This window comes from Mizuhopecten yessoensis, unplaced genomic scaffold (assembly GCF_002113885.1).
Source record: "Mizuhopecten yessoensis strain PY_sf001 unplaced genomic scaffold, ASM211388v2 scaffold2751, whole genome shotgun sequence".
Lineage (NCBI taxonomy): Eukaryota > Metazoa > Mollusca > Bivalvia > Pectinida > Pectinidae > Mizuhopecten > Mizuhopecten yessoensis.
This window is the reverse complement of record NW_018404701.1, coordinates 261071-276644: the sequence shown is the minus strand read 5'-3', so window position 1 is coordinate 276644 and position 15574 is coordinate 261071. Positions and strand designations below refer to the sequence as shown.

General features: G+C 34.6%; 1 protein-coding gene across 2 annotated transcripts; it reads right to left on the bottom strand.

Annotated features, from left to right (window-relative positions):
- Positions 1-396: 396 nt before the first annotated feature.
- Positions 397-6735, bottom strand: LOC110446515. Of its 2 annotated transcripts, none has more exons than XM_021491700.1 (6): positions 6650-6735; positions 4923-5194; positions 4267-4414; positions 3213-3430; positions 2235-2358; positions 397-1619 (listed from the first exon to the last, which is right to left on the bottom strand). In XM_021491700.1, the coding sequence occupies exons 1-6, from the start codon at positions 6699-6701 to the stop codon at positions 1459-1461; spliced, it is 975 nt and encodes a 324-aa protein (XP_021347375.1). In that variant the 5' UTR covers positions 6702-6735; the 3' UTR covers positions 397-1458. The 2 variants fall into 2 exon arrangements, with proteins under 2 accessions (XP_021347375.1, XP_021347376.1); XM_021491701.1 differs by having other exon boundaries at positions 3213-3358.
- Positions 6736-15574: the final 8839 nt, after the last annotated feature.

The window sequence follows — 15574 nt, the reverse complement described above, 5'->3', positions numbered from 1 at the left end:
GATTACAGGGAGAGACACTCGACTTCAAAGCCTGCTATTTTTACCGTTACGTAACCGCGAGATTCTTTTGATGTACATCAAAGGATCGAACTAGTCTTCTTGGTGCACACCGAGACTTCAATTTTGCTATGACATATTACAGGGGTGCAGCGCGCGAAAGTGAGCGTAACCCCTGGAGTATCAATGAAGACTTTCTATCTAATGAATCCAATCTTAACTGTAAAAGTTTATTTAAGTGTAAGAGAGATCTAGACACAAAACAAATGGACTGCTTCGTTCAAATTATATTCATTTAAACGCCATTGAAAATACAAATTGTAATATTTACATATTCAATATCTTGAATTCGTATGAAATAACATTATAAAATATATTTAAATTCACAATTATCACGCAACTCGAATTAACACGAAAGAATACATAGCTTGCAACATACAAGTGATTTACAGTAAACGAAAACTGTGATACGTAACTTTTTCTCTAAGAAGAATAACACGAGGGCATATTTACAGTGGAGCCTTCGTTAACCAGGAGGCTGGAAAACTGGCAAACTTTTGGAGAGGTCAATGCTCCGGGAACTGGCTTAATAGTAGGAAAACCGTATGAATGGAGGTTGGAATAACCTGACTACCACAAATCAGGGGTGTAATCATCCTCGATATCCAGGGGTTAAACTCACTTCTACTGTATACTCCCCTGTAATATGTCATAGCAAAATCAAGGGATCGGGGTGTGCCACCTTGTGGAGGATGAGACTAAAAGACTAGTTTGATCCTTTGGTGGACATAAAACAGATGTATAGGTCCCGTAACGGTAAAATGGACTGGATTTGAAGTTGGGCATCTCTCCTTTCGTTAATATACAAAGGACAGGTATCAGCCTAACATTCGGACAGTTTTTTTGACCCAATACCAATCATATGGCTAGCATCGTGCCTTCAATTTTGCTATGACATATCCCAGGGCTGCAGTGAGCAAAAGTGAGCATAACCCCTGGAGTATCGAGGAAGGGGTGTAATAAGTATTTTAACATACAACCTTAAATCCGAAAGAAATTAAATTCATAACGTGTAATGTAGCATTTACTTAATTACACAAATTATATTTAAAATAAGTCAGATAGCATTAACGATCATATCTCAAACATAAATCACAGGTATAATTTGTAGTGTAGCATGTAACATCAGCTCTAACATAATTCACAAGTATGTTATAAAGATAAGCATATAACATCAATTCTAACATGAGTTACCGGTATCCTGTGTAACGTTTGATATACCTTAATTCTTCAAGACAAATCACAACTCTAAAACAAAAAATCACAATTCTAAAACACATATGCAAATTTTAAAATAACATATTCATAAAGAGTTATATGACATATAACCCTCACTCTACAACAAATCATATTTATACTATGTAAATTAAGAAAAGGAAAATGTTTGATTTCATTACTCTATCACCAGGCACATATGGATATATTTCCCGTCATATTCCACCGCTCGAAGTTATAAACAGTGTTAAGTATATCAAAGAGAGGCACGTCCCTGGTCTTAATGTTACGTCTGAGGTCTATCTCTGTGATGCATGGGCGGGCGTTGCTGCATATGTTCATGCCTCCTGTCAATAATTAAAAGAAATATTTAATATCAAATCGAGTTGTAACTAACCATGTTGGTCAATACAGGTTCAAGTTTAACATAATATGACCATGACCCATGCTGCCGAGTTAGGTAAAACTGAATTAATAATTCATTTTCTATTAAGCACATTTGAAAAGTTTGTTCAAATAATTAAAAACACAAATATATAGTTTCATAACATTACTGAGAAGCATTTAAATATACTTCAAAATAATATATTCATGAAAGTTTTACCAAGAATACAAACATAGTTGTCCTTGCACAACGCTTTATAAACATTTAAAGTGATCATTAAACACTCATATAAACGCTAAAATTGCAGAATTCGCGCATATTTGTTCCTAAAGTCTTATTAGGACCATGCAGCTGTATGGTGCATTGTCATTCATGTTTTGCATACTGCATAATGACCGAAATTTTACATGTGCAATCGTATGTGTGTGTCTTACTGTCATCTTTTCAAATATCCATGCCATAATTTTTTTCAATTATCTAAGATCTGATATTGGAGGAACCGTGCATCCTCTCGATAAATTATCATAGGAGAGTTTAGAGAAACACAAATACCCCGGGAGTAACGGTTTAAACTTACCGGTCTCGTAGGCGGATTTGCTTGTAGCCGCAAACCACGTGGCCGTTCCCTGCCGGAAGTAGGTAATGTAATTGGACGGATGCAAATCCCACGTTGTTCGCGAGGAGTTGTACGCAGCAATGATCTTAAATAAAATATCATGACGTGAGTTCACATGATGACGTTGACGCGAGAGAAAACAGCACAGTGTGTAGGATATGACAAGAATTTGGTTCTAGCAGTTCCCTGATTCTGGTTAAATGACAAGAGTTATAATATTGTAAAGTAAAAGATGCCTTCATTCTGCAAAACCCGATGATATATTCTCTACAAAGTAGAATATACATTCTTCTGTCTGCAAGAGCCGTAGATGCATAGTCCTCGAAAAGTCGAAAAGTATAAGCCTGCTACACACCACTGTGTGTATGCATATAGAGTCTACAAAGAGGCGTTGTCTGTTTTATTTTACCGTATCAGTGTTTTGCCTTTAGTGGAACAAGATAATTAATTAATAAAGGTATTTAACAGGTGTCTTGTGTGGAAATCTTTTGAAAGGAGATGCGATTCTGATCACGATAACATATATTAGAAAATTAAGAACCCCTGACTCACTGAAAGCAAAACACTAGAGAATAACTATTGTAGTTTATAATACATACAGTAGCCTCCCCTTTAATATTCAGTCTTGGCTTTAACAGAAGCACGAATGGGCAAGGGGTTCTACTGTAGACAAGGTAGCTAAGTTGGAGTTATACTATACCATTTAAAGGTTCAAATTCTAATCCTTTTTTCATTTGTTGCATGTTTTGTTTTCAGAAAATGTTTGTTGATATTTTTGTTTATTTAAAGAAAAAGAAAAAACCCATCTGCAAGGTATCGATTTCTTTTCTTAACTTATTTTAAAGACATAGGGCAAACTATTTCCAATGCAGGTATACAGTTTTTAGCAGTGGTACGGATGTCTTTCATAAAAATGACATGATGACGGTCAATACCTACGTTATTGACAACGTCGAGTGGCAAGACAAACTTCACGAGTGCTTCGGCAAAATCTTGGACCAGTAGATTCATCTCTCCAAACTCGGGGTCAAATTGACCATCTTGACCACAAAGAAGATTTCCGGCCGTGACAACCATCCGTCTCCCTGGGTACGACCATTTCATTGCAATGGGCAGGCCGTCATCACAGAATTTCGAACAATGGTCAGGGCACATGTCTAGTTTAATATTGAATATTGAAATCATACAGTACTGAGAGTTTTTTGTTTTTGTTTAGATAAGAGCATATTGGTACAACGTTAATAAGACAATATTAAAACGTTGTAATCGAAATAAAGATATTTAATGTAGCTAAGATAATGTTTATGCGTTGTGTACTTGAGAAAATGTGAGTGTATTGTAACTTAAATGATATTTATACATTATGACCATGAGAATTTTAATACATTGTAAATACGAGAATATTAGTTATTGTAACTGAGAGAATGTTTATATACTGTTATTGAGAGATTGTTTGTATATTGTAACAGAGAAAATATCAATACATTGAAAATAAGAGAAGATAATTCATTGTTATTTAGAGAATGAGTATAAATTGTAATTGAGAGAAACCTATTACATTGTAATTGAGAGAATGTGCATATATTGTAACATAGAGAATGTTAATACATTGTAATTGAGAGCATAGTAACACATTGTAAATACGAGAATATAATTCATTGTAACTGACTAAATGTTTATATATTTTAACTTAGAGAATGGTATATGTTGTAACTGAGAGAATATTTATAATTTATTACTAAAAGAACATTTACATATTGTTATTCAGAGAATGTTTATACATTGTAACTGAGAGTTTTGATATATTGTAAATGAGAGAATGTTTATTTCTTCTAACAGAATATGAAAATATTGTAACCGAGACAACGTTTAAACATTGTAATTGAGTTTATGTTGTAACTGAGAGAATATTATTACAATCTAACTGAGAGAATATGGATTCATTAGAATATGTATACAATATATTTGAGACAATAGTGATGGTGTAACTTACATTTACACTCGAGTTCAACTGGACTATACTCAGGAAAGTCGCTCGGGAATTCGTCAGAGTTAAAGATCCCCACAGTGATAGTGTTAGCCACGCGGATAAAGGTGTCATTGCGCATATATCTGACAAGTAGATACACCAATCGGGATCCCTGTAACAAATGTACATAGCAATGCACCAATCAGAACCCTTGTAACAAAAACACATATTTTGAAAGTAGAACACCAATCAGTAAAAATGTTTAAGTGTTACAAGCAGATAATTATTTGTTTGATATACGTGAATCTATTATTCTGTATCTTCAAATCCTGTTTTTCCAAACATAATTAAGTTTTGTTTCTTCTAGAATTAAGTCTGCTTATGTACCTTCAAGAAAAAGTTAAGTTATGTTCAGCAAAAAGTTATAAATATAAAGAAAAATATTAATAAATAAATCAACAAAATTCAAATATTGGTGGTCTAGATAGAACTATTCAACAAATCAAATTTCTAGCCAATCAAAATATAGTCCAAATCCATTGCATCCCTGTACATGACTTGATTGAAAGGCCGAAAAAGTTACATCCATTTGACAAAAAGACATGCCACATAGGAACAGTGAACAAATAGATACACTTTACTCAAAGGCTCCCCTTGGAGGGGAAGTTGGAATAACTTACCTGATTGAAAGCATAGGTATACACGGCCGCAGTAGCTGCAACCTCGATACTTGATTGGTTAGCTGGTTTTGTGACGTGCACACCAGTCTGAGTCACCCATGCGAATTGAAAAGACGTATCTATCTGTCGTTCGGGTCGTAATGGTGGATTCTGTGATATTTTAAGAGAAGATGACTCTCCCTGACCTTCATTGGACAGCATCAGAAAAGACACTACTACTATAACTAGGATCATAGCTCTGTATATGTATGTCTTTCGTCGAATTCCATCTTCTGCAAAAGCGAGGTCATATTATACCAGTTCAGCAAACGTGGGTGGTAAATTGTATAATTTGATTGATGTGACGACGTCATAACCACAATCATGTGAACTTCCAGCTAATAATTATGTTGTCATCAAATGTCAAAAACACACATTTTAGTCGTGATTAAACTGCGTCGTTATGTTTGTTTCCGGCACAGAGAGACAAGTATTTGTCTTAAAGTAAATTAAATTATATGCTATCTTAAAAATTATACCGATGAGTTATCTCCCTGACATAATTAGATTGAAGTCCTTCTGATAAGAAAATGATACAAAAAAATAAAATTACCAGAAGACTGATCTTCGAGGCATTTTGCTGCTATATAGCTTTTCAGGAGAATGAAATGCATGCTGCCGTACATTATGACGTAATACAATACACACCGTAGTGACGTCATATATATGATTGTTGTTATGTCTTATGCAAAAGTATAATGTATGCAATATAACATATTATGCCGATTATTTTTGTTATAGTAAAGGATAGATCCTTCTTTATGTTTTATACCTTTGAATCGTGCTAGAGTTAAAGATGCATGCTACCTTACACATTATACTTGTGACTTGTTTAAGAGTTAAGGTTATATGCTTCCTTACACACAATACCTGTGCTTTATGTTTGAGTTAAAGGTATATGCTTCCTTACACCTTATATGTGTGAATTGTGTAAGCTAAGGTTTTATGATTCCTTACACAGTATACCTCTGATTTGTGCTTGAGTAATGGTTATGTGTTACCCTACGTATTATACCTGTAATTTATGATGGAGTTAATGTTATATGTTACTTTACACATTATACCTCTTATTTGTGTAAGAGTTAAAGTTATATTCGACAATAAACAATTTACCTGTGATTTGTTTTAAAATTAGGGGTATATGGAAGGTAACTCATGTATTACTTTGAAAATCTTTCAAATTATTATCATGAAGTTTTCAAAAACACTGTTTCAGATCTGCTAATGTGGATGTGGATCAACATTATAATTGTATCAGTATACACCGCTATTACTTGATAAACACATATAAATAAAACGTTTAAAATGAACTCTATTTGTTTTGGAGAAAAGTAAATAAAAGGATTTAGGTATATTTATTTATATAATTTGGTATAGTATATAAACAGATGTATTTATCCATCCGTACATGAATGTTTCTATTGTGAAATAATCATTAAAAGTATCTTCACAATTATACAATACACCTTTGATATAAAGTACAGTCATCTTCATTATGCTTAAGGACATGAGACAATCGGATATATAAATACCTACTTAAACTGTCATCGATCAAGACAACCGACTTCGAGCTAGCCGAAGCCTACGAGATATCCCACCTCGTAATAACGACGTTCGACTGTATTACATTGTCCGCATAATAACCGTTCTAATTATGCGTGTTTAACTATTTTGTATAATTTACTTACCTGTGGTCGGGATTACTCCCTCCATCATTTCGTGTATCTGGTGGGTTTCCATGAACTCCTGAAACAACAGTCACGTCCCTTGTGTGGTGATGTCGAGTAGGTGTTGAAACCCCCTCAGGGCGATTCCCTTATCTCCTGCATTGAATCTATCAAAAAAACAAGAGTTACAGCAATATTCAAATGTTAGATAATGAATAAAACATTTTTAAAATCACTTCCCCGAAGTTATAGAAATTTCGTTATTTGGAATGCGAACATATAGCGACCAAATTAAACGCATTCGTGTTGTACACATTTCAACTCATTCACCCCTAAATATCTACAACCATAGCTGTTTTAGGACGTAAAACACAAGCAAACCAAACCAAACCCTGAAATTTCCTAATGAGTTCACATGTGTTTTCAGTGATGATTAAGTTAAAGTTAATAATTGAATCAAATACCGCATAAAAAAATCAGAAATGCAAAAGTGTTACTTTTTCTGCAGTAACTTATGAATGTTCACTTTCCTTCATTTGTCAGGAGTTCAATAACGAGTGTTACAATCTGGTGTCGCATCCAGTGTATGTGAGGGTACCTGTTATCTTTCAGTTCCAGTTATTGATTTTCCATATTACCTATTGAGTTGATTTTGTTTTTGTTTGTTGACGCTGTGGTGTAATTTGTTTCCTATTTTTTGCCTTAACATACAAAAGTCATGTAAGTCAAACTTACAACAGCAAATGCAGTAATAATACATTCACATTTAAACAACTACAGCAAATATTTGACTTATAGCATTATTTACCAACCACAGAGGACCACCATCAGCAAATATACTAATTTCTCTTTCACAGGCAAGGTTTGTTTGTTTGTTTGGGGTTTAAAGTCCTCACGACATCCAAGGTCATTTGAGGACGGGTGCCTAGGTAGACATCACTTGAAACAGAAAAGGGATAGAAAAGAAAAAGACAGAAAAGATAGGAAAATGAAAAAGATCCAAAGTGCTCAAATGAGGGGAGGGGGTCGCCTACTGGAATGAACTAACTGAACTACTGAACTACTCGGTAGTGAAGCGGACATAAAACCACTCAAACAAACAAACAAGAAATGCAACGAGAGCAGCAAATCAATTTTGATTTCTTCCATGTCATCTTGGCAGAAGATGCGGAAGAAAATCTCGATTCCGAAGCAAACAGCAAATACTGTAGTTTCACTTTCACGTGGGGAACAACAAGAGCAAATACAGTAATTCAAGGTACAAAAAGGCAAACAACAACAGCCAATAGAGACAGGTTATGTTCACGTAGGGAACAAAAACAGCAAATACGGTAATTCCACATTCGGTGTGGAACACTAACATCAAAACATCAATACTCCACAATCACATGGGACGAAAGCAGCAATTGCAGTAATTCACAGTTAATTACTGCAGAACAAGTAACGTATGACAAATCATATGTATGTAGCGTAGGTTTAATCTATCGTCGTTGGACAACTATATAAATAGCACGTGAAAATAAGGAGGCATCAAGGAAAAAGAAGAATATCATCGAACATTACGACAATGAAAATGGTGGGAAAACTATGTGATTTTGGAAAAGTAGAATGGTTTGTGCTTTTGGCCCCACATGTAGCAACTCGTATGACGTCTCGTTACTAACAATTCTGTAATACTTCAACAAAACCATAAAAAAGTGAAAATGTTTAAACTATACAAACAAGAGGGGAGATGAACACGCATATCAGACAGATATTGTTGTTGAAAAGCAACAACAATCTTAACACCACTTCCGGTTCCGGTGCGTTTCAGTGATATAAAACAGAAGTTTCGCGTGCCTTTCGGAGACATCTGTGAATTTTGTGGGCGGGTGCTGAAGGTAAATGTCTTGTCTATACGATGTTGCATTTTGACGTTGATGTCTGACAAAACGCATTTAAAATGATTTTAACGGTAAAGTATCATGAGATACAATGTTTTTAAAAGTCATCATGATTTGTACATTTAAAACCGCAATCATAATAGGGCTATGAATATATTTAAACAGAAATATACATGGTATGTGTATATCAAAGGATATGTATTAGACATGCTATTATCATTAGTAAAACCTATTAAGACCGCAAAGTCAATTAAGTCATTTTAAGGCATTATGTTTGTGCATATATTTATGTACGTTACAATAAACAATGTCAGATATAAGCTATAAATACCGACATCGTTGTAGAATACTAAACAGTGATAAAAATTGTATAGATATATAACCGAGTAAGTAGTACGAATTATATCGCATATAAATTTTAAAAATAAAACATTCACTAAAAGTACGAAGAATGAAAACTCTATTAGTTTTTCTTAAAATGTCGATACAGAATATTAACGAAAATAACCTTTACATATTTTACAACAATTATAAAACAAGTTTTTTTTAACTTACTGCACCGTATGGCTATTTCGTCAATGTTACTTTATGTTAAAAGATTGAAAATTCCAACCTATTAGGTTTGGTTTCGTTTAGTATTGTTTTAACGTCCTATCAGCAGCTTTGTTCATCCCCTGTGTGCAAGATGCAAGCGTGTAGTGTATGCTTGTGTGTTTTGGGAGGCTGCGATATGTTCGTGTTTGTCTCCTTGCGATAGCGCGGAACTGCCGACTTAATAGCGCTACCTCACTGAAACATGCTGCCGAAGACGCCCAGCAGGACACCACACACGGTCACATTATACTGACAACGGGCCAACCAGTCGTCCCACTCCTAAATTGCTGAGCGTTAAGCAGGAGTAGAAACTACCATTTTTACAGACTCTGGTATGTCTTGGCCAGGGGACAGAACCCAACGCCTTCCTCACGGGGGTGAACGCTCAACTAAAGGCCAAAAGTGAGGCATTGTCAAGGGAGACATTAGGAAGAAGAAAGTTGTTAAGAAAGAAGAAAAAAGATAGGATCCAAAATTTAGTCGCCTCTTACGATCATGCAATGGAGGCAGCAGGTACAATTCTTACGCCCTACCTGCAGGAACTAATTCCAACCTAAAGTGTTACGTTATGAACATTAAACATAAAAACGGCGTAAGGAGAAATACCTCCAAAATACCTTTATAACGTTAAAAATATACAACGTTTGGAAACAACAGGTAATACTTTGTTTCTAAAATTGTTTTAATTGTTATTAGCTGTGCCAATATCTACTCAGTAGAAACCATAACAATATCGAATACCTACTTCAGATTATACAATATAACAATAATTATATAAGGATGATATAAAATGGATTCCAGTGAAGTAAAATCTCAGTCATTGCATATTTTTTGTTGCCTTTTTATTATCAAATTGATATATGCAAAAAACGCTGATTGTACGCAATTTGGATGTGTTAAACATATTTCTCCAAATAGGAACATAGCTATTAAACATTCTCAAAAAAGTTAAAAATCAAGAGCTTGACTTCCTTAACATAACGTTGTGCCATTTTGATGATACTAAGTATTATTTTACAAAATAGAAGAAGTATCAAAATAAGAATTATTTTGTTGGAAAACGATTTTCTCGCTTTCAAATGAAAATTAACTTATATATAAAACTGATATAGATGTATATCCCTACCTTAAAATACAAACCAGGTGTCCTTCAGAGTGCTCTATTATGCTCTGTATTATTCTTAAAAAGCAAATTTGTTTTTCGTTTCTTGATTCAACCCTTACATACCAAGATATATATTTAAAAAATCGAAAAGCGGACATGCTCCAGGTTATTTTTTCTTCAAAAATGGCATTTCTCCACCTTCTGTGAAGTTAAACTTCTCTGATAGTACGCGACGCTTACTCCCAGTTAACATAAACTAGACACGATCTCATGATATCTGTTTATAGTAAAGTACATGTATACCTCGTTATGTAAACAGCTTTGTGGTTTCACACAATCTTGCCTGCAGCATGTAACAATGTAACGATGAAAAGAGGTGGGAAACTGCAATGTCCCACCTTAATTTGGTTTTGCATATCTTTTTTTATATGCTACCATATACATTCATTCTACCTGTGATTTCTCTTATGTCTTTATGCATCTATTTTGTTCAGATAGGTTTCTTTAATAATTTAGAATCAGCTGAGCGGTATCGAAATGCATGAAAAATTAACAGATTTCCTCTAAATATGGCCTGATGCCTTTTCTTATTTCTGGAGATCTTGTGATTCAATATGATATTGTCAGTCTACAAAGGATAAAAGGGCACCCAACCTGCCGTTATTGATCATACCTTTGCGGTTTCTGATTCTCATGTGATGCTGTGCTGCCTTTTTCATAATTAGATTGAGTTCGGATTTTGTCCTTAGGTTAATTCAGAGGTATATTTTTGTGACACTTTTCCTCTCGAGCTTGATGCATGCCACGGTCCACATACTTACAAGATATCCAGTCCATATGTGTCCTGTTCCTATGCCATACCCGTTATTTCCCTTTAAAATATATTTCGTCATGGAGTTTAAACTTGATGCCAGAAATAGTATACAAGAGTTGAACAACAAACTTTAAAATTTCATACAAACGCTAGGAAGTGACCGTGTGCAGCGAGCTTGAAACATGCCAGGTTGTTTATTGCTTTTTACGTAATGACGGAAACAGTGGATCTAGTACCTTTTTCCTCGGGGAAGAATGTTTAATTTCACGATAATATCGCAATATCTCTAAACTCATTCAAGTGTGGTATTTCTTTTGTTTCGAATCATCAGTTCCTGTTGTTATTTTCTGTTTGTACATTGTTGTTGTTTTCTGTTTGTACATTGTTGTTGTTTTCTGTTTGTAAATTGTTGTTGTTTTCTGTTTGTACATTGTTGTTGTTCTCTTTGTACATTGTTGTTGTTTGTCTGTTTGTAAATTGTTGTTGTTTTATGTTTGTACATTGATGTTGTTTTCTGTTTGTACATTGTTGTTGTTTTCTGTTTGTAAATTGTTGTTGTTTTCTGTTTGTACACTGTTGTTGTTTTCTTTTTGTTCATTATGTGAACGTTGGATTCCAGTTTTGTCATTGTGCATTATTTTTTATATTACTTTGCATATGAAATATTTATTAATTCTCAAATTGATAAACCGTTGTTTTAACTGTGCGGTTTGTTTGTTTGTTGACAGTTTTGGACCAACATGGTGCGGCAGTGCAGTCTGATCATATACTTCCGTGAGTACTATCCCGTGATATTACCATAGCAACACATACAACTCGTACGGATCTAGGTAATAGTGTGTAGTACATTCCATCGGGGTCTGTGTAATACATAGAGGATCTAACAGGAGGGTCCATGTCACATTGAATTTATTAAATGCGAATGGAATATTAAATTATAAACGAGTTTAATAAATTCAATATGACATGAACACGATGTAAGATTCTATTAATCACATAACATTCATAATTTGAAGAAGAAAAAAACCTTCAAACACAATTATGCGTTATCAGCTGACTCTATATAGGTTTAACACGTACTCCTGTCATAGGATGGTCGTTCCGTGTAGTTGTGCAAAGTTGTTCCATATTAAGAAGAAAAAAATAATGGACAGCTGAAAATTCAAAGAAAATAATAATGAAAATATGAACATTTCAAATTCATTTAAATAACAGTAAATATATCATGTGGTATAGTAAATAAATGTAGTACCTGTAGTGACAAAGGAATATATTCCCACGGCTTTGACCAATCACAGCACCTGCAGGTTGTATTAAACGTGTGTAATACCATATTTATGACATAGTAAAATGGATCAGGTATGTGTTAAAATGTTATGACAACACGTCAGTGAATTTTTTGTCATATAAATTATTTTAACGAATCGGAGCTTTTGTTTTGGAGATAATAAGTAAGTCCTCGTCCTTGGATTTGCTATGATGATTCAAATGTTTTCTTGTTTTTGTGTTGCTTTTTATGTTGTTGTTGTGTTCTTAATTCTATCTGTCTGTCATCTCCACATGCATATAATTTACTACATGAGCGATTTTGTGAGAGATTACCTAAACAATGTAAGTCTACTTATTGTGTTATGTATGCTGGTGGTTCTCGGGGAAGGTGCTCCTGATAATGGTCATATTTGATTAGAGAGATTGTTTAGTTTGTGGGATCACTGGTTCTGAAGATGGGTTATAGACATTTCAATACTCCGTCCTTTAAATACCGAAATATTGATCGTTAATTTAGAACAATGACTAGTTTGTTGTTTAGGGGTATGTATATCATAAGTAATCTTGTTTTCACCCTACTGTTAGATACTGATCCTTAATCAAGAGATTGTACCATGATGTTTACTCTCCAAGGCTCAACGCTCCCGCAAATATTGTATACATGCCGAGGAGCCCTATGCTGAACAGTTTCCAAAAGTAAAACTGTGTAAGGTTTTGGCATAATCAATCTCAAAGGGGGTGGTATATGTTTGCTAGGGATTTCATAAAGCAAGATAGCGTATTGCGTCTCAGAGTTTCGCTTGCAGTGGAGTTGATACGAATGTTCTCAGTTTTTCAGTTATGAATTTGAAAACCACAACGAATCGAGGTTTTGTTTCGATTACATTAATAATATATTATTTGCCGGTATTTGAGTCAATGTGCCTGTCGGTAGTCTAGTGGTACGACGCCGGGCTCGTGATCGAAGGGTTGCAGGTTCGAGTCACGGTACTGTGTTGTATCTTTGAACAAGATACTTCACTCATCTTGTTACAGTCGACTCAGCTGTAAATAAGTACGTTGTCACCATCTGTATACTCCCCATGGAGTAGAGAAAGATATTGGCTGGTTGCAAAGGCCCTACAACCACGGATAATAATTTGTGAACCGCTTTGAGACGACCTACAACCTATGTTGTGATAAAGTGGTATATAAGAACCTGTAATTATTATTATTATTTATCAGTATTATAAACACCTTTGTCTTGAAGGCCATCAAATGGACCAAACTATTAATGTAACGGTGGAATAAATGTGGCCAAATGACGGACCCCTGTGGGACTCTACAGAGAACACTTAATATAACTGGTTCGATCTCGATAAGTTACAAACGATCACCTAATCAAAGAAATAGTACAATTCAAAATGCCTTTACAATGGAGTTTAAAGAGGAACCGGTCATGGGGAGGGCTTATCAAACGCTGAAGAAATATCGAAGGAGGCGATATTCGTGGTTTTGTTGCTATTTTTATGTATCGTTATTCCATTATTACCGAGTGTTTGGACCCAAAGTCGTGTTGGTATGGTTGAGTATGTACATTGAATTGTTCTAGGTGATACATTACGTTGTCATGTATTAAGTGTTGAAATAATAGTGATGATGGTTTTCAAGCTCAAAGAGACTTTGCGATGTTTTCACCAGCAATCTGGCGATGTTTTCACCATCAGTCTAGAGAATTGCTCTGTTTATTAAGAAAGTGTGTTTCATATCAGTCTTGTGAACCAGTACGGAGTTTAAAAATGTTTGGAAATTGTTGGTCAGCACTAGAGGGAATTCCGCAGCTTTTTGTTGAGTATTCTTAAAGGAATACTCTCAAGCCCAGCTGTCTTGCACATTGCTAGCCCCTTCAGAAAGACTTATGGTTTGCTGGCTCTGATATCTGGTAAACTCTGCAACCTGCTGTCAGAGAGTTCTGGGATGTCTTCATGGGTGCTTGCTGGTGGCCAATTCTCGCCAAGAACCAATTCCCAGCAGGGATATGTATCACGCAAGCAAACACAGATATTCCAATTTTAAGCGCAAACTACAGAATCTTTTTGCTTGTCTCTGTAACACCATTTTCACCGTATGATCCTGTTTGACAAAGATATATGTGCCCTGGCAAGAATTCGTTGGTACTTCGCAAGAATTAGTTGCCAAACAGTAAAGACAAAACTTAGTTTCTTGTCCAGATATTTCTTTGTGTGTTCAGGGAAGGCGATACCACCAGTTAAATTCAAATGGAAGGAATATTTAATGAATTCACCTTTTTTGCTTTTGATAAAGCTACAGAAGCATTTTTGACTTTCGTTGGCTTTCGGCTAATGTTTTTTTGGTTTATATCAGCTACAGGAATGTGCGTTTTTCCTTTCAGTTTGCATCCTTCTTTTGCTGTATCTGTAGCAGTCACATTAATTTACGAATATCATTGATCCTCTTCAAAATAACTAAAGAGAGAATTTTAGCAACAACAGAAAAAAATGAAAATGGCAACATAATAACAGTCTGATTTGTTTTGGGGTTTTCAACAATAGCTTAGGTAAATTACGATGCTGTCCATCGATTCTGAGGCCATTTAAAAGTGTGGTCTAGTACTGGCATTGACCGTTATTACAGTAGCTATCAAGTATATGACGTCACTTCCGATCACGTTTCCCTGACAACGAGCTAAACTAGGTTTGTTCTAATAACTAAATAAAAAGATAAGATTTGATTTTAAATTTTCAAGTGTGGCCTACTGGCACTGACCGTTATAACAGAATCTATCAAGTATATGACGTCACTTCCGGTCATGTTTTCCTGACAACGAGCTAAACTAGGTTTGTTCTTATAACTAAATAAAAAGATAAGATTCGTTTTTATGTTTTGTTATCGACTTTTAATCTGTTAACTTAAACAGACCCAACAAATAATGTCGTTTGTTTTATAGACACAATAGAACAAGACATACTTCATAACAATTTGATAAATACTAATTCTTCTCTTTACATATATAAATGTATAGATATTTACAATAAAATGTGAAACATCAATAAAAAGGACTGCTGTAAACAATTATGTACAATATGATAAAATGACACATGATCAAATACATTTCATATTTATGTAATATATGCATATATATCTTGATCACAGAATTAGATTCTATCTATGTCGGAAGCTGAATAATAGATGAATAAAATGGTTTCAAACTTATATTCAGTTTGAACATCTTATCCAGCAGATTTCACAAAAACAACAGCTGTTACTACGAAGACAGAATG

Bases quoted from the DNA above. Each gene is read 5' to 3' on its own strand.
- LOC110446515 (XM_021491700.1), bottom strand. From the start codon at position 6,701: ATGGAAACCCACCAGATACACGAAATGATGGAGGGAGTAATCCCGACC. The intron at 5,195-6,649 runs GTAAGTAAATTA...TCGCTTTTGCAG, and splicing joins GGGAGTAATCCCGACCACAG to AAGATGGAATTCGACGAAAG. The intron at 1,620-2,234 runs GTAAGTTTAAAC...AATTATTGACAG, and splicing joins CAAATCCGCCTACGAGACCG to GAGGCATGAACATATGCAGC.